At 40.1% G+C, this 18,968-nt stretch overlaps 5 protein-coding genes across 10 annotated transcripts; 2 read left to right on the top strand and 3 right to left on the bottom strand.

Annotated features, from left to right (window-relative positions):
• Positions 1-501: 501 nt before the first annotated feature.
• LOC147485560 (protein C2-DOMAIN ABA-RELATED 5-like) lies at positions 502-3,964 on the bottom strand. 5 transcript variants are annotated; one of them, XM_086569904.1, is made up of 5 exons: positions 3,358-3,964; positions 2,726-2,811; positions 2,422-2,549; positions 1,613-1,708; positions 502-1,010 (listed from the first exon to the last, which is right to left on the bottom strand). In XM_086569904.1, exons 3-5 carry the CDS (start codon positions 2,530-2,532, stop codon positions 720-722), a joined length of 498 nt encoding a protein of 165 aa, XP_086426030.1. In that variant the 5' UTR covers positions 2,533-2,549; positions 2,726-2,811; positions 3,358-3,964; the 3' UTR covers positions 502-719. The 5 variants fall into 5 exon arrangements, with proteins under 5 accessions (XP_086426030.1, XP_086426031.1, XP_086426032.1 ...); XM_086569905.1 differs by having other exon boundaries at positions 2,422-2,617; positions 3,358-3,522; XM_086569906.1 differs by having other exon boundaries at positions 3,305-3,429.
• A 619-nt stretch (positions 3,965-4,583) lies between these two features.
• Positions 4,584-7,739, bottom strand: CYCJ18 (cyclin J18). Of its 2 annotated transcripts, XM_086569903.1 has the most exons (8): positions 7,463-7,739; positions 7,184-7,382; positions 7,005-7,103; positions 6,908-6,925; positions 6,765-6,835; positions 6,544-6,670; positions 6,411-6,471; positions 4,584-4,911 (listed from the first exon to the last, which is right to left on the bottom strand). In XM_086569903.1, the coding sequence occupies exons 3-8, from the start codon at positions 7,074-7,076 to the stop codon at positions 4,817-4,819; spliced, it is 444 nt and encodes a 147-aa protein (XP_086426029.1). In that variant the 5' UTR covers positions 7,077-7,103; positions 7,184-7,382; positions 7,463-7,739; the 3' UTR covers positions 4,584-4,816. The 2 variants fall into 2 exon arrangements, with proteins under 2 accessions (XP_086426029.1, XP_086426028.1); XM_086569902.1 differs by having other exon boundaries at positions 6,765-6,925.
• A 946-nt stretch (positions 7,740-8,685) lies between these two features.
• LOC147485558 (S-adenosyl-L-methionine-dependent methyltransferases superfamily protein) lies at positions 8,686-10,654 on the bottom strand. The gene has a single exon (XM_086571948.1). It carries the CDS (start codon positions 10,236-10,238, stop codon positions 8,838-8,840), a length of 1,401 nt encoding a protein of 466 aa, XP_086428074.1. The 5' UTR covers positions 10,239-10,654; the 3' UTR covers positions 8,686-8,837.
• A 1,616-nt stretch (positions 10,655-12,270) lies between these two features.
• On the top strand, positions 12,271-13,137 carry LOC147485557 (uncharacterized protein At4g02000-like). Its single transcript, XM_086573548.1, has one exon. It carries the CDS (start codon positions 12,271-12,273, stop codon positions 13,135-13,137), a length of 867 nt encoding a protein of 288 aa, XP_086429674.1.
• A 4,173-nt stretch (positions 13,138-17,310) lies between these two features.
• LOC147485556 (uncharacterized) lies at positions 17,311-18,816 on the top strand. The gene has a single exon (XM_086573547.1). The coding sequence runs from the start codon at positions 17,311-17,313 to the stop codon at positions 18,814-18,816; it is 1,506 nt and encodes a 501-aa protein (XP_086429673.1).
• The last annotated feature ends 152 nt before the right edge of the window (positions 18,817-18,968 follow it).

The raw sequence follows: 18,968 nt of genomic DNA, 5'->3' as shown, positions 1-18,968 counted from the left end.
ATTGAAATTGCCCTCGAAAATGAGGACATACAGAAACCAACTAAAATACTTTTTGGGCCACATACCCCTGTCGGCCCAGAATGTTTGTTCGGCTCACTTGATTACTACAAAACTGTTAAGTAGGAGATAGAGAGCTGGGTTTGTGGGTGAAGAGAGAGAGAGTTAGGATTTGGTTGAGAGGAAAAAAGAGAGAGAGATAGGTGAGGACAGACAGAAACCTACCAAACAACATTTTGTCCCACTTACCCCCACTCATTCCAAAAATGTTCGCTCTGCTCACTTACTGTAGTTCAAATTTCTTCAAGTTAAATAGACGTAGGAAACAAGATAAAAAATGTAAAATTTTCAGTGGTTCCTATATACGAGGAAGAGGGGTACAATTGATCTTCTGACAAGGAGATGCGACTACTTTCATTCACCGTATGGCAGTATGAGCCACATCATAGATGTACTTCCTTCAAAATGAACACGTATCGAGACCAGGTATCTGCTAACAACTAGTTTGTTGTAACAGAAACCAAAAACGCCAGAGCCAGTCTCCATGTTAGATAATGAAAGTTTATACATGGAAGCAAATAATATCGCTACGTTTATGTTGTTACACGTCTCAAAATAGAACTAACAATCTGAATCTCATCCATTTGTCGTGAGATAAAGCATGAAAGTAGTCAAAACAACATGCTGAACAGCAAGCACATATATACATACGTAGATGAACTCTAAACGCCCCTGGAACCTGGAACATCAACCCACATAAGCTGAAGCTCTACTTCACCACATTCTACATTTCTTAGTCTGAGACAAATATTCTGAAGAATACTGCCATTAACCCAGATGATACTGCTTTCTTCCGATAAGCAGTTTTGCCTAGATGGAGTCACTTTTGTGACAATTGTACCGCTTGGAAGGTCTACCAGATGCATTTTGACGGCCTCGAGAAAAGGCTTAATGTCGAACTCTGCATCCCCCATTTTGTCATCCATGCTGAAAGTGTCTTTGTCATACACTGTCTGCAAGCATACCAAATCCAATTAAACTAACCATCTTCACAATACGAACAATATACTGGTGTTTAAACTACAGAAATCAAAGGCTATGCAAATTTAAAATTTTTATGAATTCTACAGAAACACTTCAGATAGCCAAATGAGTTGGGCCATTTCATGAGTAACAAGACGAAGTATGGCAATGATGGTGATAGTGGTGTTTGTGCTGTAACTGCTCAAAGGGTCTTCACATGTGGGACCTGAACCCCAGGGATCCCCACTTAGATACTTGATCCAATAAGCAAATATCTTTGAGGGGCGACTGGAGGTGGCGTTTCTAAACCGACGTACGAATAATATGCACGCTTTCCTCTAACTACAAGATTCTACACTATACAGATCTTTGCACTTAAATACATAATCATCGGCCAGTGCTTGAGGAGATCTATGTAAGGTTCTATCTCAGACTCTCAGTGATCAAATTTTTCTGACACCATTATAGAACTAACAGTAATGTTTCTTAGCAAACCAATCTTATATAAAAGGATGGGAAAATTTTCCTTAGTTGTTGTATACTTGTATCAGAGACTGAAGACAATAAATACCAAGTAGATAGGATGGCTTACAAGCTTGACTGGAAGACTGGCATCTGATATAGAAAGAGTCAAATCTTCATTCCACTCAGGGTTGACATTATTATACATGACACTAGTCTTCACCTTCTGCATAAATAATCAAAATTTACGTTAGAAAAAAAAAAGAACAAACAAAAGAGCTGAATTAACAAAAGAAATTAGTTTAGATAGGTGAATGGTCAACATATTTGCAAATCAGCTAGTAGGGCCAATTAAAGTCACTTTCAAGGCTTCAACAGTTCTCAGAATGTTTCAAAAGGAATTTTTGTTTTGAACCATATAATCAACGATAAAAGGTCTTACATAGTTACATGTAATGAGAAATAATATAACTGATCTCTGTGCAACTGATTCCTGAAGATATATTAACAACTAGGTATCGGTGTATATCACTACAAATCATTTAATCCAAGTTCATACACAAAACTAAACCTGACATTGAAGGCAATCTTATCTAAAGCTTTTCCCAAAGAGATGATAATGATTCCGAGATGTTCAGTTTGGGGCGTCCAGACCCATTAAAGAGTAAAATATTTGCACTGTTTCTACAAACCAACCACCATTGCTCATTCATCAACTATTAGAAATAATATATGAAGTTAACTACCTTCACCACATCTAACCTTTCTGAGTTCACTTGCAAGTGACAAATATACATTAGTCAATTAGCAAAAGACAAACCTACAAAAGACCTATTCAACAAAGGAGCAAAAACAAATCACCAATACAACTCTTAAACACATAATCATAATCAGAAAATAGCCTAAAATCAGGACACAATTACTTTTAGTCAAGGCTACCTGTTTGCCTATCTTGATGACAACATAAGGATCGCTGCTTCGGACATCACGGACAGCAAGATTAATGCCTCGACAGACACGAATTTTGAGAAGACCCAAAAGATGCTCCATCACAGATAAACCAAAATCTGCAAAGAAATTAATTTGTTCAGAGAGACGGTTAGGTCAGAAGTCAGAACCCCACCTTAGTGAAAACCTGAAAACATATCCAAGCCAACACATTTAGGTAGTAACAAAAGGTGGAAAAAAAATGCATAGAGATTTAATAACGTTAGCAATAGGTATAGTGTAATTCAAAGTATACCTAGCTTCTAAGAGGGTATATGTTGAAGACTCTCTCCAATATGACAAAAGTTATTTGTCTCCAATATGTAGGTACGTATCACCCACCTGTCGTGAAAAGAAATCGATGTAGTGCATTAGGACCACTAGCTGTTTTACAAATCAAGACATGGTAAAGATAACAGTTGATAAACCTATGGTCAGAACTCATTCTTGAAAAACAGGCATAGTACCCAGGTAGTGTGGGACTGACTATTAACACCTACTTTCATCTCCATGGCCAAGGCACTCCGCCCCACCCCCTCCATGCGGGCTGGAGATATGAACCCGACCCCTCCATGCGGGCTAAATGTAGACATTCTTCTTCCTATGCTTACACTAATGTAGTCTCCTGTAGGCTAGAAATTGGATTAAATTCAAGCCCATGCTCATTTGGCTTCTACCGACTAGTCATCACCCAAATCCAAATTATGTTAATTAGCACGTTACAACTATCAACAATTTACTATATAACCTTCATACATATTCAAATACCATACAACAAATCTAAAACAGAAAAATGAAAAGAAAAAATGGATCATAAACCATAACAGGATAGTACCACTAGGATCCATGTTCAGGGTACAGAAAACTGATGTGGGGAGAAAAACTTACACAAGTGGAAAGAGGGTTGGATATTACAAGGCTAAAGAATGGAGAGAGAATCTACTGTGAATAAATAGACGTGAATGGAAGTTTTTTTTGTCAGCCTCTGGCCTGTAGGAAGAGAGCAACGACAGGCATTAAAAAAATGAGAGGTCAATACATCTCCCTTTGCATACTACTGTAATAGCATTTCTGTCGTTAATGTTCAAGCCCATGGGCTTTTTTTATAAACTTCTCACTATATTGCGGTTTTGTTGGAACCAAATACCGGTATTTCTTATGTCAGTATTATCTAGAAAAAAATGTATAAATGTATAAACTATTTTTTTAGTAAATTTGGGTAACGAAGTGTACCACGTTTTGCAACGTTGGGTTATGTTTCACTTCCGTCCATTTTTTTCACACGTGTCAAAGTTTTTTTTTCTTTTTCTCTAATTTTGTGTCACTTATTTTCCTATGTGGCGATCTAGTGGCAATCTGTGCCACGTATGAAAAAACTTGACACGTATAAAAAATTGGACGGAAGTGAAACAGAGCCCAACGTTGCAAAACGTGGTACACTTCGTTACCCAAATTTGTTTAAAAAAAAATTTATACACAAATGTTTGATTTCGTATATAGTTCGTTATCCATCTATGCATTTAACCCTATTATCTATTGTTTCTGATGTCAGAAAATTGAAAGATTTGTACAAGTTGTAAGTATTGTCAACCTGTATTGAAAAGGATTTATGGTGTTTTGTTGCTATCATGTTCACTCACAACGTCCATGTCAACCATTTTTTTGGTTTGGAGAAAGAAAGATGGAAACAACAGGATAAGGAAGATGGACGAGGGCTGAGACAAAGTTTAAGGGCCTACTGGCAGCAGCGACCTTGACCTGTATGGCAACGGATTTGGATATTATACTTGAGACAAGATTGCAAAGCTGCGAAAGACTTTTTAAGACAGGGACTATCAATTGGTCATTGGATAAATTACTGGATTTACAGATTGCTCTTTTCGCTCCTAGCTTATACTAGTGTACTATACATATGAACAATAATATGATCATAAAATTATTGAAATAGATACAATATCCTTTGTCGAACTTGTTAGTAGGCAGGGTGCAGTCGGCCAGAAATTGGTCCAGAGCCAACTGGCTTCAGTGATGTTCTGTGTATTATTAGCATGGTCATGAACTGGTAAGTAATAACCATTGAAACCTAAGAGACGCAGGAGTGAGAACAACTGCTGTAAACACAAATGACATGAATAATTCCATTCATCCTGATTCAGGCAACAGAATATGTACTGAGAATCGAGAATGATTAGTAGAAGCAAGAACAGCCGCCATCTTATAAAATGGCCAACGATTACCCTGGACACAGCTTACAAAAGCGTATTCCAACTCTAAAAAAGTACTATTTTGGGGGGTTCTACACAATTGAATAAGGATGCCCCAAGGAGTATGCACTGAGACAGTACCATCAACCTTCTTTCCATGGCTGCTTTACTATATGACCCAGAATGTACCTGACAAGTTTCCAAATATCGTTTACCTCATATGAGGTTACAAATTTCACTGCAAGATAAAACAATTACAAAGTATTAAATTCATTGTAATAAAGGTCAACATTCACCCAATCATCAAGCAAAAACCAGTTTAGTTTCCTGGCTAATGAATTCCTGGGAAGTGTTGCTAAAATTGATTTGTTCGATAGTCAAAAGAATGAAAGAACAAGAAAGCGATTTCCCAATTTGTATAGGTATCAAAATGATAAATAAATTCTTCATGATATCAAACAAGATTGCTTACTCAATTTGCGTACTTAAGAGAAGAAAGATATAGGACAGGAACGGAGGTTGAACCTACTGCTTCCTCTCTTTTATTTCTTCCATAAGCACCACATTTTCACGGCCGCAAAAAAGAGAAAAAAAAAAAAAACTTTGTAATAGTGACATGTTTTTACAAGATATCAAAATGCTTTTGTGCTGGAAAAGAGCGATGACTGATGTCATATTCAAACTATACATGAGCTTTGTCTGAAAAGATATTCATAAAGGGCACATACTTAATTATACATTTGTCAAAGCTCAATATCTAATGCAGTGTCCAAAAAAAGATTATGCCTAACGGCCTGTGTTAATACATTCTCTAATTGCAGAACTTTGCAAGTAAAATGCTAAAAAAAAAGAATAAAGAAAAACAAGTTTAACTAAAAAATTCAGATACAACTAAATCAAGTAATAAGAGAAAACTTTAGTTTGTGTAAAGTATCAGAGGAGAAGCGGAAGCATGGCGAGCAAGATGAATATAAGTACACCATTTGTCCACAACAATCATCAAAAAAGATACATCATAAGCCTAACCTGTAAGGAAGCATCCCTAACTTTCTAAGAAGCAAAAAACAATCTCAAATAGAATAAATAGAAAAGATTCTAAAAAAGATAGGTGAAGAGAATTCCTGACCCTAGAAGAGACTGTCTCTCTAATTTTAGCTCGTTGCAACCCTGTGTGCAAACGTGAAGGAGAGTCGCACATGAGACCTCCCTAGTCCCTGATAATGTGATGCACTTTTACCAACTCATCTGAGAGGTAGTGCAAGGCGACACTCTCTAATTATTTGTATCAGAGGAGACCAATAAATAAAAAGTTCCTAGTGTTGATTACAAGAATAAAAAAGATACCAGTTTGAAAGAGTGATGCTTTTGGAACGGACGTGCATTGTGCAAGACTCAGCAAGTGAGAGAGAGATAATAAACATTGGGTAAAACCCATAAAACTGCTTGCTCTCACAATGGCAACAAGCCAACAACTATGTCAGCATTTCAGAATACGTAAGTAAGATAAGAACAAGATATCAATGAATACTATTCACTCAGCAAGTATCCAACCCTTGACATCAGCATATGACTTTGAAAAGACATTAACAACAGTGAAGAGTAGATGGGTTAAAGGCTTAAAGTAGCTAGAAGAAAACCAAGTTGCATCTGATAGAGATGATTAATAAACCAACTGAAACAAAAGCTTCTAAATTCAAAAAAGCAATAACTTCAGCAATGCTATGGAAGGCATCTTACCCCAAGGGAGAAGAGGAAACTCCCACTGTTGCTTAGGAATTGTGATGATATATGACACAACCTGCAAAAGGATTAAATTATCGCCGCGTTTCTCAACAAGGAGGTAAAATACAATTGGCATTTAGGCACGTACCAAGATTGCAGCTGCTAGATAACGAGGAGAGTCGTAAAGCCTAGACATCTCTTCTGTTTCATATAGTAGATCCATTATATCCATGCACGCGTCGAAGTCCACAAGTTCACCAACTCGTGCCACTTGTCTACATTTGGTAAATTCAAAGCAAGAAGATAGCATTAGATTAAACTTATTCAGGGGGAAAAGATTTTGTAACATATAAGACTACTAGTACATACCTGAACTGATTTAGATACTGCTCTAGGAACACAAAAGTAATACTTGAAGCACCTATTTCAAAAGCGATCACCTGAAACGTACCGGCTTGAATGTAGATAATGAATATATGAAATCCCACTTTGAATGACATAAAAAAGGTTACCTTCAAAAAGACCACCTCCTGCAAAACAACATTCCTGTAATCATACACAGGGACAAAGGGGTAAAGAGAAATGGTAATAGAAGTTAAAGCCACAAACTGCTTCAATGAAATCTCGCTTTGTAAAATGTTGGTCCCTGATGGCCTTGTCTCCCAAGGACTTGAGCCTCATTACGGACAGAGTGCAGGTATTGTGTATCTAGGGAAGAAAATAAAGTGGCATTAGTGAGAGAGATTAAGAGGGGTTACATTTTTATATTAATCATGCATACTTCTTACTTTGGTAGAAATCCAAATAGAAATAAGAGCAAAGAGCTGGATATTGCATTCTCTCAAGGGTTGTTAAAAAAAAAAAAAGCCAATTTGTTGTTGTTCGACTATTTTCCACTATGAATTTGTTGTTGTTTAGGGATGGAAGGAAGCGTTCAGCAAAGAGAGATAATGATGTGTATTTCACTATTGGAGAAACACCTAAATGCTGCACCAGCTTTCAAAGACTGAGTGAAGAGAAAGTTAGAATTAAATTGACAAAACAATAATAATAATAAAATGACTAACGAGAGAGGATCGAATGAGAAACTCCAGAGCTTCACGTCGCTGGCGACTTGAGAAAACCTCCACATCCATTCTATTATTATTAAATTCACTCTAGTGTATTTATTTACTATTCGAGTTAGTGGAGCCGAACGATCTTGGCAGAAGGGGATATGCGGACAAAAACCAAATTGGTTGGTTTATGTCTGTCAGTCCTCAATTTCTATCATTTTTTCTTCGCCCCAATACCCTTTCTCTTTCACCCAACTTTCTCTCTCCTCGTAGCTCACGCTCACTCCCCACTTCTCTATATTTTTTCTTCGCCCCAATACCCTTTCTCCTTTTACTCCAACTCTTCGCTAGCTCACTCCCCACTACTACGCTTATGGGGAGCTGGAGAAGAGAGAGAGAAAGAGAGGGAGAGGGACAGCGAAGAAGAGAAGAAAGAAATAAGGACAGACAGAAACCAACCAAATGACTTTTTGTCCAAATACCCCCTGTCAACCTAGATCGTTAAGCTCTCGGCCACTGAGTATAAAGTATATCGCTATGGGTGGTGGGATGGAGGAAAAGAGTGGAGAGGGAGAAATGGAGAGGAAGAGATTGAGAGGGCTTGGAGAGGGAGAGGGACGAAGAGAAAAAATGAGGACAGACAGACAGAAACGAACTAAATGACCTTTTGTCCACATACCTCTCTCCGTCCAGAACTTTCGTTCGGCTCACTTGATTACTAGAAGATAATTGCAAAGCGAGGAATGGAGTGAGGTAGAAAGAGAAAGAGAGATGGGTTTGTGGTGGGGGGAGAGAGATGAGTTTGTGGTGGGGGAGAGAGGAAGAGGAAGGAGAAATTGGTCGAGAATGAAGGCGCAGGCGTAAACCAACCAAAATACTTTTTAGGCCACATACTGATAATAGATTTAAACCAACCAAAATACTTTTTAAGCCACATACCCAGGTTGGTTGCTCCCTCCGCCACTTGATTAACCAAGATACTACTAAGCGGTAGAGGGCGAGTGAGAGAGAGGGGGAGGAGTGGAGATTTAGAGTGCGTGGAGAGAGAGAGGGAAATGGAGAGGAAGAGGGACGGAGAGAAAAAACATAAGAGAGAAGAGATGAGGACAGACAGACAAAAACCAAATTCTTTACATAAACCAACCAATTTGGTTTTTGTCCGCATAACCCCCTTCCGCCAAGATCGTTCGCTCCCTCACTCGATAAAGATGATGAGGCAAAAAGTTTAATAGTTGTATCAATAAACTTATCTTATTTCTTTTTACACTAAAAAAAAAAATAGTGGGCAGCCACTACAGAATTTTTATGCTACCATTTGACAACAATGGTAACGAGACACAAATTAAAGTAGAAATACAAGATTGCATGAGCTAGACATATTAAATCTTCAAAATGGTCTTGGTGGCTTCTCTAAGATTGCCGAAAAATACACCTCACGATCATTTTTATCCGACTTTGGAACAACGACCCATTTGTGCTTTTTGTACCTCAATGTTTTGAATCCCTCTAAATAGTCATTCAAATCCTCCTTCAAACAGAAGAAGCTGTCAATCCAAAGTAGACCGCCTGGCCTCAGAACACGGTCCCAGTCATACAAGACGAAGTCTAGAAGCATGAAATCAATCCAGCCATCAAGAAACCGTGTAGTATGAATTATATCAAGAGTGTTATCAAAGAATGGGAGGCGTTGATTGATTGTCAAGTAAAGAGGAACCAGTCCTCGAAGGGCTATCATCTCATTGAACGGAGCTCCAATATTGATGATGGCAGAGACTATGGTCACATTGAATTCCCTCATCCTTGCAGCAAAAGTACCTGTCCCTACACTGAAATCCAATCCTATTCTGATCTCCCTAGGCTTGATATCAAGGACTTCTGATATAAGAAAATCTGACGTTGTATTCAATTCTGAGGGTTGGATTTTAGTCCATCTGGGCATCTCGTGGTCGACTAAACTGAAGCAATCTGCACACTTGAAGAAACCTTTGACACTAGTCTTGTTAGCCAGGCAAGCGAAATTCTTGCATCTATAATTACTCCAGCGGACATTCCGATCATCAGGTAGTTTCCACATTGATTCAGTAATAGGGAAAGGCTTGCTATAGAGCTTGGGAGCTCTTGACAAACACCTTCTCCTTGGCAATGGATCACATCCGTGAACCATAAGCTTCTGAGCAAGTTTCCAGTCATCCTTGCATATATCCCCTACATCGTACTCCATGTACTCTTCCAAGTCAGTCTTCATAGAGAAACATGAGTGGCCAATACTAGTGAAGGTTCCATTTGCTCCCATGAAGTTCTGCTTTCCAAGTCTATTAGGCTTGATTCTTACATATTTTCTTATTTCTTCAATCAGGAAATAATTCGCTGGATCATTTTTGCGGCGTCTCAAGGAATGAACTTCTTCCTTGAAATCATTAAATTCTTTCTGACCCCCTTGTGGTATAGATGCTTGCACCAACTCAACAAGACCCAACATTTCTGCGAGGAAACCACTGTGTCTCAATGAAGATGAATCACGATTTGCTAGCTCCTTCATCACTCTCATCTCTTCGTGAAGCTTTCTGATAACCGTCTCCAGATGCTTCGTAGCCTCAGTTTTGTTTCCTCCTTGACACTCCAAGTTTATATGGTTACAGAATGTATCAGTGCTAATAAGAGAAGTAAGAGAGTAGAATTTGGACAATGTGGCTATACTTAAGAGAAGAACAAGGGAACCTACTACTAAGATGAATATACGTATTCCTCTCGATATACCAAACTTTGCAAACAGATTTTGGTTTCTCATCTCGTTTCTTTATGTTAGTATCAAAGTCGTGAGTAATAAATATCGAAGGCAGTTGCACTTCTACTACTAAATTAAACTGATACAAAAATGTCTATATATGATTACAACAAGCAAAAACCTAACAATCTTTGCAGCAAAAAAGTCTCTCTAATTTACGAAAAGCACTAGAACTTGGAGTTACATGATTCTAGAGAATTTGAACAAAAGTATAGATGAAGTAGTTGTGAAAAGCACCCGTACGTTAGTCAAACTCTTGAAGCTCAAGGCCTTGAAAAAAGAACTTGGAAGTGAGCCATGGAAGAAGAAGAAGAAGAGATATTGAAGAGTGTGTCTAAAGTCATTATATATTGATTTACCAAGAAAATACATTGAAGTAGGAGGATTTCGAGGATGAAGTCAATACTTTGGTAATACTTCATTTCAAATAACGCCTCCCAAGTCCCTAGATTGAATCCAATGTTAGAGCTTAAAGAAGCATCTATTTGGATTGCTTATTACGAAATGAGAACTACGAGCAAGGTGCAAGTGTGCAACAATATTGGGAATAAGTGTGTTATATATGAATATATGATAGTCCATATGGCATATAATTAAAAGTTCTGAAAAAATGATAACCATCATGCCTAAAACAGCTTTTATGCAAATTGTTGCGAAATTATAGCTTTGTGACAAAGGTTGGAGAATTTTCGCAAATGTTGATTTTGGAAAAATGTTCAACCTCAATGAAACCTGTGGCCTAGACATGACTCACATGAGGCTGTGATCATAACCTGTTTCTGAACTTGTTGAACACTAAACCTAAACCTAACAAAACAAGGTCGTTCTTATCTTACAAGAGAAGGTGGGAGTCACTTAGCAGTTAGCAGTCTTAGCACTGCTCAAAAAGGGTCCTGTAACATAGTGGCTTCTATTGGACGCTCTTGGGATAAGGGGTTCAAAATTTCTGTCCGTCGTACACTTTCTTCTTAAAATTCCCCAATCTTTAATTTCTCTCAATTTCACCTGAAATTCGATCTCTCTCTCCTATCACCACCACGGGGCACCACCACTACCACGACCACCACCTTCTTGTTACTATTTTTTTTCCCTACACCATCATCGTGTCTTCTTCGTCTCCTCCTTGTTAACTCAATTCTAATGTGAGTCTACACGGCAAGCGGTTTTCTAGTTAGTTATACTGGACATCTAATTTGGGCTAATGACGGATTTTAACATATTCAACAAATCATAAATATTTTGGTGCGTTCTGTTCTTTCTGAAATCGATATGAGCTGAAAGTCACACATAACATATTACAATGATCCTAAAAGTATGTCGTTTGTAAGTATGTCGTTTGTAGCTGCATAAGAACAGATGTGAATACCGTGCATTGGTTGGCCATAGATCCATAGATTTGAAATTTTGAATTGGCTGGTCGAATTTTTCTAAGATAGAACAATGTTGTGTTGGCATGGTTTGATGGCAGATCTCACTAGTATCGGATCCCGACATATGTTCTCACCAGAAACAAAAATGGGAAGTCACAATATGGGTTGATTTCACCGATATCAATAAAAAATGTCCCAAGGATCATTATCACAATCATCCCAAGTCACAAACTGAATCATTTGATCTGATAACTAATAAGCCAATCCATTTTGTTTGGTTTCCTCCACTACTTCATTAATTCCAATAATATATTTAAAAATCTTAACTGACATATGATGACTAAAACACGTATGAACCACAATTGTGGAATTGATTGTCTTGGATTCTCATACATGATTACTTATTAAGGTCGTCTCAAACCTCAACTTCAAACCCGTGTAGAATTCACTTTGAGGGCTCTACTGCGGCCAAAAGCAGCCTCTGCTTAGTTTTTTTCTTGCTTCCCTCTCCGATCTATTCTTCCCTGTTCTAATCTTTTATCCCCCCCTCTCCCCCCCGCCCTTTCGTTGGTATCTTTTGCTGTCTGAGTAAGCTAGTAGGGTTTTCCTCAGGGATCAGCAGATCTTAGATGGAGAGAGATATGTTAGTAGAAGATAGGATGGAAATGACGGAAAATGAAAGGATTGCTAGAGCCAGAATAGAGGAGCTCCAAGTGGAAATGGGAAATCTCTTCTGTTCAAAAGAGAAACATGTAGTAGAGATTGAAAATCGAAACAAGGATGAGGATACTGGAGCAAAGCGAACTTTGATGGGAAAGTTATATGGAGGTAAAGTCATCTCCCTACAAGAACTGGCAGATGAGCTGCATCAATGTTGGCAAATAAGGGGGCCTACAAAGATCGAGCTGATAGCTAAAGGATATTATAGGATGGAGTTTGAAGAAGAAAAGGAATTACAACATGTGCTGAAAAATGGCCCTTGGTTGATACAAGGTTTTATATTCTCAATTAAGAAAGGGATCCATACTGAAGAGATGGTCTCTGCTAAGAAGTTTGATATGGTAGACTTCTGGATTCAGATCTATGGCATCCCAAGAGATCGAATCACAGAGGAGAATGTAAGAAAAGTGGGTACCATACTTGGCAAAGTAAAAGCCATGGATCTGTGCTGCCAGAGGGAGTTTCGACTTCCGGTCGCTAGGGTCAGGATTCGCATGGATATCAAGGAAAGGCTGCTGAAAGGAGTCGACCTCAGAACGGAAAAGGGGGAAGTGATACCAGTGTCCTTCAAATATGAAAAGTTGGAGATATTCTGCTATTTTTGTGGATGCATAGGGCATGATATTCATTACTGCGAAAAAAGAGAGACATATGGTATAGAGCTGCGCAAACATGGAGGATCACTCAGAGATATTCGAAATAATTTTTCGTTTATACTGAGAGCCAATGTTTTCTTTAATGGGGAGGCAAGCACAGGGCCAATTGCGGTGATTATCTCTGGAACTCCACGTAAGCCAAAAGAGACCGGTTAGGCGAAAACGAAGTTCGGGGGGAGGAGGAGGTGGTATGGGTGGAATGTCGACATCACCCAATAACCGGTACAAAGAGAGAAGGAATTGGATGTCAGAGGTAGGCGGATGGAGGTCAGAAAGAACGAAGTACGAAACAACAGAACGGATAGAACAGAAGCTGAGGTGGAAGGGCCAGTTACCGTTGGAAGACAAAGTTCAAATTCTGAAGGCCTAATGGGCCTAGATGAAAGTCAAATACAAGCTGGCTTAATCCAAGCCCAAGGAACGTTAAGAAAAGGCCCAAATATAGGACAGAGCTATGGATCTGGGGCCCAGGGGGGCGCTGTGGTGGTCTGGAGCCCAGAGAATGGGGCTGAGGGAATGGATCTGGGACAAAGCCTACATGCCAGAGCGCTGGAATCTGAGATGGTGGAAATAGAAGACCAAATGGAGGGTCGAGATGAGGCACAGAAAAAGGTGAGTTGCCAAGCTGGCACACTAGAGAGGCTAGATATGGAGGCGGGCTATCTGGGAAACAGTGAAAATCTTAGGGGGAATCATGCACCGCCGCTCTTGGGTTCCCCCCTAATCACACCAATCATATCAAGCATGGAGCAGTGGGAAGTGGAGATGCAAGAGCACGCGTCTGCTCCAACAAATGCTAGATACCCAAATTTCACATTTATAGGTGTGCCAAACCGGGGGAGGGGTTTCAAAACTCTGGTTTCAAAAGGACAGAAGAAAGCTAAAGCCAAGAGACAGGTGAGAAGAGAGGAAGGAAGTAGAATTAGAGTGGGAAGTAAACGGAAAGTGGGTAGTGGAGGGACTATAACAGCGACAAGGATGGATGATGAGGAATGGCGCAGGCATAGTTTAAAAGTAGCGGTAAGACAATCAAAAAAGGCGAAGAAAGAGGCAGACGACTTGAGAGCACTAGGATTAGGACATCTGCTGATTCCAGAAGAAGCCCCACTCATCGCTATATCTAGTGACTCCAAGGAATCAGAGGAACCAGATGCTACAAATAACTCATCAAGGTCTAGTGGACAGTCTCAGGGGGAATGGGGTCCAGAAATTCCAGAGGAAGACATACCGTCAGACGCGTTCACAGATGAAGAAGAAGATGGAACAACAGAAGAAGAGGATTCGGATATGGTGGTATTCAATGCCGACTCCCAAGAAGAGGTTTCTGTGGGAAATGCTCCTCAGGACCTGACTCATGGAAGTCCAGAGGGGGGAGAGGAAGAATCTGAAAGAAGTGTATCTCAGAGTCTAATGCAGCAACCAATCCCACTGGCCATGGATGACTCCACAGTAGTGAGGGGCCGAGTAAGTAAGGGAGAACAAAAAGACTATGGAACCAAAGGAGGAGGCAACAGAAAGTCAAGGGGCTACCAAGGAGTAGGGGGATCAGAGGAGGAGAATTCTGGGAAGGAGGATAGAAATAAAGGAAAGTTAGGGGAGTATAGTCATGGGGAAGATCAGAAAGGGAAAAGTGAAAAGGATGCAACTAACAGTGGGGGTCTGTGCCTGTCTCCCCCAGGGTTCGCGGTGGCTGTCCCATCACAGCTACCTTGGTATCCATGACGATACACGCCTGGAATTGCCGGGGGATAGGTATCACCACGGCGGTTCAACAACTAAAGGACCTAATAGGGAAGTTTGAAGTAGATATAGTGTGTTTATCGGAAACAAAGGCTACTAAGGAGTATATGGTTAAAATAGGAAAGCAGTTGAAGTTCAGTGGAGTTTTTGCAGTACCAGCCAGAGGGTTAAGTGGGGGTCTAGCTGTTCTCTGGAAGGAGGGAGTGGAATTGGATATTTTGGGAGCATCTCACAATCAAGTAACAGGTAAACTCGTAAATTATTATCATAAAGAACCTTGGTACTTTACTTTAGTGTATGGGGATTCTATTGCTAATAAAAGAAATAAGGTTTGGGACGAACTAAGGGAGGTGGCTCCTTTAGTCCCCGGCCCCTGGTGTCTGTTTGGGGACTTCAATGCGATATCTAGTCTGGATGAAAAAATTGGAGGGAAATGCAAACTCACTAAGAGTATGCAGGACTTCAATGGGTTTATAAATGATTTGGGCCTAGTGGACTTAGGTTTTACTGGCCCAAAATTTACCTGGAGCAATAATAGGAAGCCTAAAGATCATATTCTGGAAAGGCTGGATAGAGCCATGGCAACCCCTGACTGGCTAGTGGCTTTCCCTAAGGCACAAGTCAGAACGTGGGCTAATGCCATTTCAGATCATATCTCCTTGTTCATCAACCTTGAGAAACAAGAAGAAAAGCTCCCCAGGCCCTTTAAATTCTTTGACATGTGGCTTCAGCATGAGACCTGTCTGGAGGTCATAGAAAGAGCCTGGTCTTCTATTGAACATGATCTCCCAGACAGGAATCTTATAGACAAGTTGGATAAGACCAAAAGAGACTTATCAGAATGGAACAAACATGTTTTTGGTAATATCTTTACTAATATTAAAGCTACCCAAGCAAATCTTGATAAGGTACTCTCGAAGCCATTTAGCATTGAAAATTATAATCAAGCAAAGAGGCTTAAAGATGACCTTCTTGAGTGGTACAATAAAGAGGAGGACTTCTGGAAACAAAAGTCTTCCAATTCCTGGCTAAAAGATGGGGCCAGGAATACCAAATTTTTTCATCTCTCAACCATCTATAGGAGAAGAAGAAATACCATTAAAAAGATCAGGAATAATGAGGGAGATTGGACTGAAGGCAGATTGGAGGTGGGGGGTTCAATAAATCAGTATTTCATAGATATTTTCACCTCTGACCACCCTGAGAGACAGGAGCACATCCTTGAGCTGTTCCAACCTTGTGTGACAGCTAGGGAAAATGAGATCCTCACTGCCATTCCTAGCAGTGGAGACATATGGGAGGTGGTTAGAAAAATGGGGAGCCATAAGGCCCCTGGGCCTGATGGTTTCCAAGGCATTTTCTACCAAAAATGCTGGGATATCATAGGGCCTGCTGTGATTGCCTTTGTTCAGGACTTCTTCATCCATGGTATTCTTAATCCTAGTATGAATGAGACTCATATTACTCTGATTCCTAAGATTGAAAATCCTGATCATGCATCCAAGTTCAGACCCATAAGTCTATGCAATTTTGGGTATAAAATCATCTCCAAGCTGTTGGCCAACAGACTCAAAGGTCTGATAAATAGAATTGTGTCCCCATTCCAAGGGGCTTTTATCAAAGGCAGAAGCATAGGGGACAATGTGGGTCTGGCTTGTGAAGTTTTTCATAATATGAAAAACATGAGGCATAAAAATGAGGGATGGATAGCTCTGAAGCTAGATATGGCTAAAGCCTATGACAGAGTGGAATGGGATTTCATAGATGGTATTTTGGAAAAACTGGGGTTCAACCAGAAATGGAGACACATGATACAACAATGTGTATCTACTGTCTCCTTTCAGGTTATGCTTAATGGGTCCCCTCTGGATAGATTTAGCCCAGAGAGAGGAGTTAGACAAGGGGATCCTCTATCCCCCTATCTGTTCATCCTTGTCTCTGAAGCCCTCTCAAGAATGGTGGCTAGAGCTGAGCTAGGGGGGGAGATACATGGTATAAAGATAAAAAAGAACTCCCCTGCTCTAACTCATTTGTTATATGCTGATGATCTTATTCTGTTCACTAAAGCTAGCATGGCTGAAAGTGGGAACCTAAAAAGGATACTGGATGCTTACTGTGAGGCCTCAGGCCAGAAAGTTAACTATGAGAAATCCAGTATCTTTTTTAGTAGGAATGTCTCCTACAGACAAAAGATTAGGATCAAAAGGTTTTGGAAAGTTAGAAACTTTGCCCCAAAAGAGAAATATCTGGGGGTTCCCATCATGTTGACTAGGAAGAAGTCAGAGGACTTTGATTATTTGGTAGATAAAATCAATAAAAAGATTAGTGGGTGGAAGGCCAAGATCCTGTCACAGGCTGGGAGAACAACTCTCATCCAAGCTGTGATACAAGCCACCCCCCTATATGCCATGTCAACTTATCTGCTCCCTGTGGAGTCCTGCAATAAGATTGACAAGGCATGTAGAGACTTCTGGTGGTCTGGAAAGGATAAAAAAAAAAGGTGCTCACACCATAGGGTGGAGGCATATATGCCAACCAAAAAGTGTTGGAGGCTTGGGATTGAGGACAACTAGAGTTATAAATAAAGCTATGCTGGCAAAGCTGTCGTGGAAAGCAGCCACTGATGTGAACTCTCTCTGGACAAAAACTATGTTCAGTATATATGGCAAAGGTTGGATAGGGGATGTGAAAAAACCCCCAGATAAGGCTTCATACTTCTGGAAGGGCATCCATAAAACCTTTAATGAGGTTAGTGGTGGTCTAATCTGGGCCATTGGGGATGGGAAATCCATCTCTATTTTGAAGGATCCATGGCTTACTTGTAATGGCAATCCTACTACCTTAGAGGAGCTAGGGGTGGAGGTGCCAGCTTGGCAAGGCAAAGTGGTAGCTGATCTGTTTTGTGCAGATAAGAGTGGATGGGATGAGGCTGAGATAAGCCAAAAGCTAGACCCCATTACTAGAAACAATATTCTGGAGGTGACTATCCGGCCTCATGTGGAGGCAGCTGATAAGTTGAGATGGCAAAAAGACAAATATGGCAATCTCACTGTGAAGTCTGCTTATCGATTCCTCCAATCTAAGGAAGAATTGGGACAAAGTTCCAGCTGTGACCCTAACACTCTAAGAGATATGTGGAAAACACCTGTGCCAGCTCACATACAGTTATTCCTGTGGAAAATGTATATGAATGTGCTCCCTATGGGAGCCATCCTTGTTGGGAAGCATATGACAGGGGAATTCTCTTGTCCCTATTGTTCAAAGGAACTGGAAACTGCAGAACACATATTCTTCCACTGTGATTGGATCAGAACTGTCTGGTTTGGATCAACAGTAGGGATGATAATTCACAAGGACTCAGAGATGTCAATAAGAGAGAGACTGGACCAGATAGTGAGGTGGGGATGCAGCAAGAAGAAGGAGCAAAGGCTTGCTGGTACTCATTGTATGTTTTTGCTGCATCAAATCTGGCAAACTAGGAACGAGGTCAAGTTCGAGCAGTCAAAGGCAAATCGTGAAGGCATGCTAAGGAAGAGCAGAGGGGGAGCTGAAAAATGCTTTCTGGCATACAGAGAAGAATCCCTCATCCCTCAAACTTGCAATAATATAGATTTTCTGCAACTTGAAGGAAATTTCCATAGTATACCAAATTCCTGCATTTTGATCAGGTTTGATGCCTCCTTTTGCAGACAATCTGGATGGGCTGGAGCAGGAGCTATTGCAACCAATGATGAAGGGTGCATTGTGGGGGCCGCAATGACGCGTTTCAAGGCTTTTGCGCGCGTGAAATTTGGAAGGAGCAGTAGTAGCCGCCATTTCGCAAAGAAGCTAGGAAGCAAGGATTTCGTGATTCAAGGGGATAATAGAGAAGTCATTGGAGCGTTACATCAAAGCTCCTGTAGATGGGAATGGGAGGTGATGAAAAAATGTATAAACTCTCTGTTGTCGGGAAGTAAGTCTTTTGTGTTTAAATGGATCAGTAGGATTTTCAATGGGGATGCTGACTCATTAGCTGACTGGGCAAGGAGGCAGTTAGGATACTCAGCTCTTCCAAGTTGTATAATGGCTTCGAACTGCATGTTTATGGTTGTCTAATTTGGTTAATATATATTATTAGGATTTGCATAAAAAAAAAAACACGTATGAACCGAGAATCTAATAAAATTAGAGTACTTATATCTTCCTTGCAACTTCTTTTATACAAACCAAATCCATAGTTACAATATTGATCGAAACTGCTGTACATA

This window comes from Coptis chinensis, chromosome 7 (assembly GCF_015680905.1).
Source record: "Coptis chinensis isolate HL-2020 chromosome 7, ASM1568090v1, whole genome shotgun sequence".
NCBI lineage: Eukaryota > Viridiplantae > Streptophyta > Magnoliopsida > Ranunculales > Ranunculaceae > Coptis > Coptis chinensis.
This window is presented reverse-complemented; position numbering and strand designations above follow the sequence as displayed.

Excerpts from the sequence above, each read along its gene's own strand:
- LOC147485557 (XM_086573548.1), top strand. The coding sequence starts at position 12,271 with ATGACGGAAAATGAAAGGATTGCTAGAGCCAGAATAGAGGAGCTCCAA.
- LOC147485556 (XM_086573547.1), top strand. The coding sequence starts at position 17,311 with ATGCTGGCAAAGCTGTCGTGGAAAGCAGCCACTGATGTGAACTCTCTC.
- LOC147485558 (XM_086571948.1), bottom strand. The coding sequence starts at position 10,238 with ATGAGAAACCAAAATCTGTTTGCAAAGTTTGGTATATCGAGAGGAATA.
- CYCJ18 (XM_086569902.1), bottom strand. The coding sequence starts at position 7,076 with ATGAGGCTCAAGTCCTTGGGAGACAAGGCCATCAGGGACCAACATTTT. Across the intron at positions 6,926-7,004 it reads AGCGAGATTTCATTGAAGCA|GAGGTGGTCTTTTTGAAGGT; the intron begins GTTTGTGGCTTT and ends GTTGTTTTGCAG. Across the intron at positions 6,671-6,764 it reads CAGTATCTAAATCAGTTCAG|ACAAGTGGCACGAGTTGGTG; the intron begins GTATGTACTAGT and ends TACCAAATGTAG.
- LOC147485560 (XM_086569904.1), bottom strand. The coding sequence starts at position 2,532 with ATGGAGCATCTTTTGGGTCTTCTCAAAATTCGTGTCTGTCGAGGCATT. Across the intron at positions 1,709-2,421 it reads TCATCAAGATAGGCAAACAG|AAGGTGAAGACTAGTGTCAT; the intron begins GTAGCCTTGACT and ends TTATTTATGCAG. Across the intron at positions 1,011-1,612 it reads CCAGTCTTCCAGTCAAGCTT|ACAGTGTATGACAAAGACAC; the intron begins GTAAGCCATCCT and ends GTATGCTTGCAG.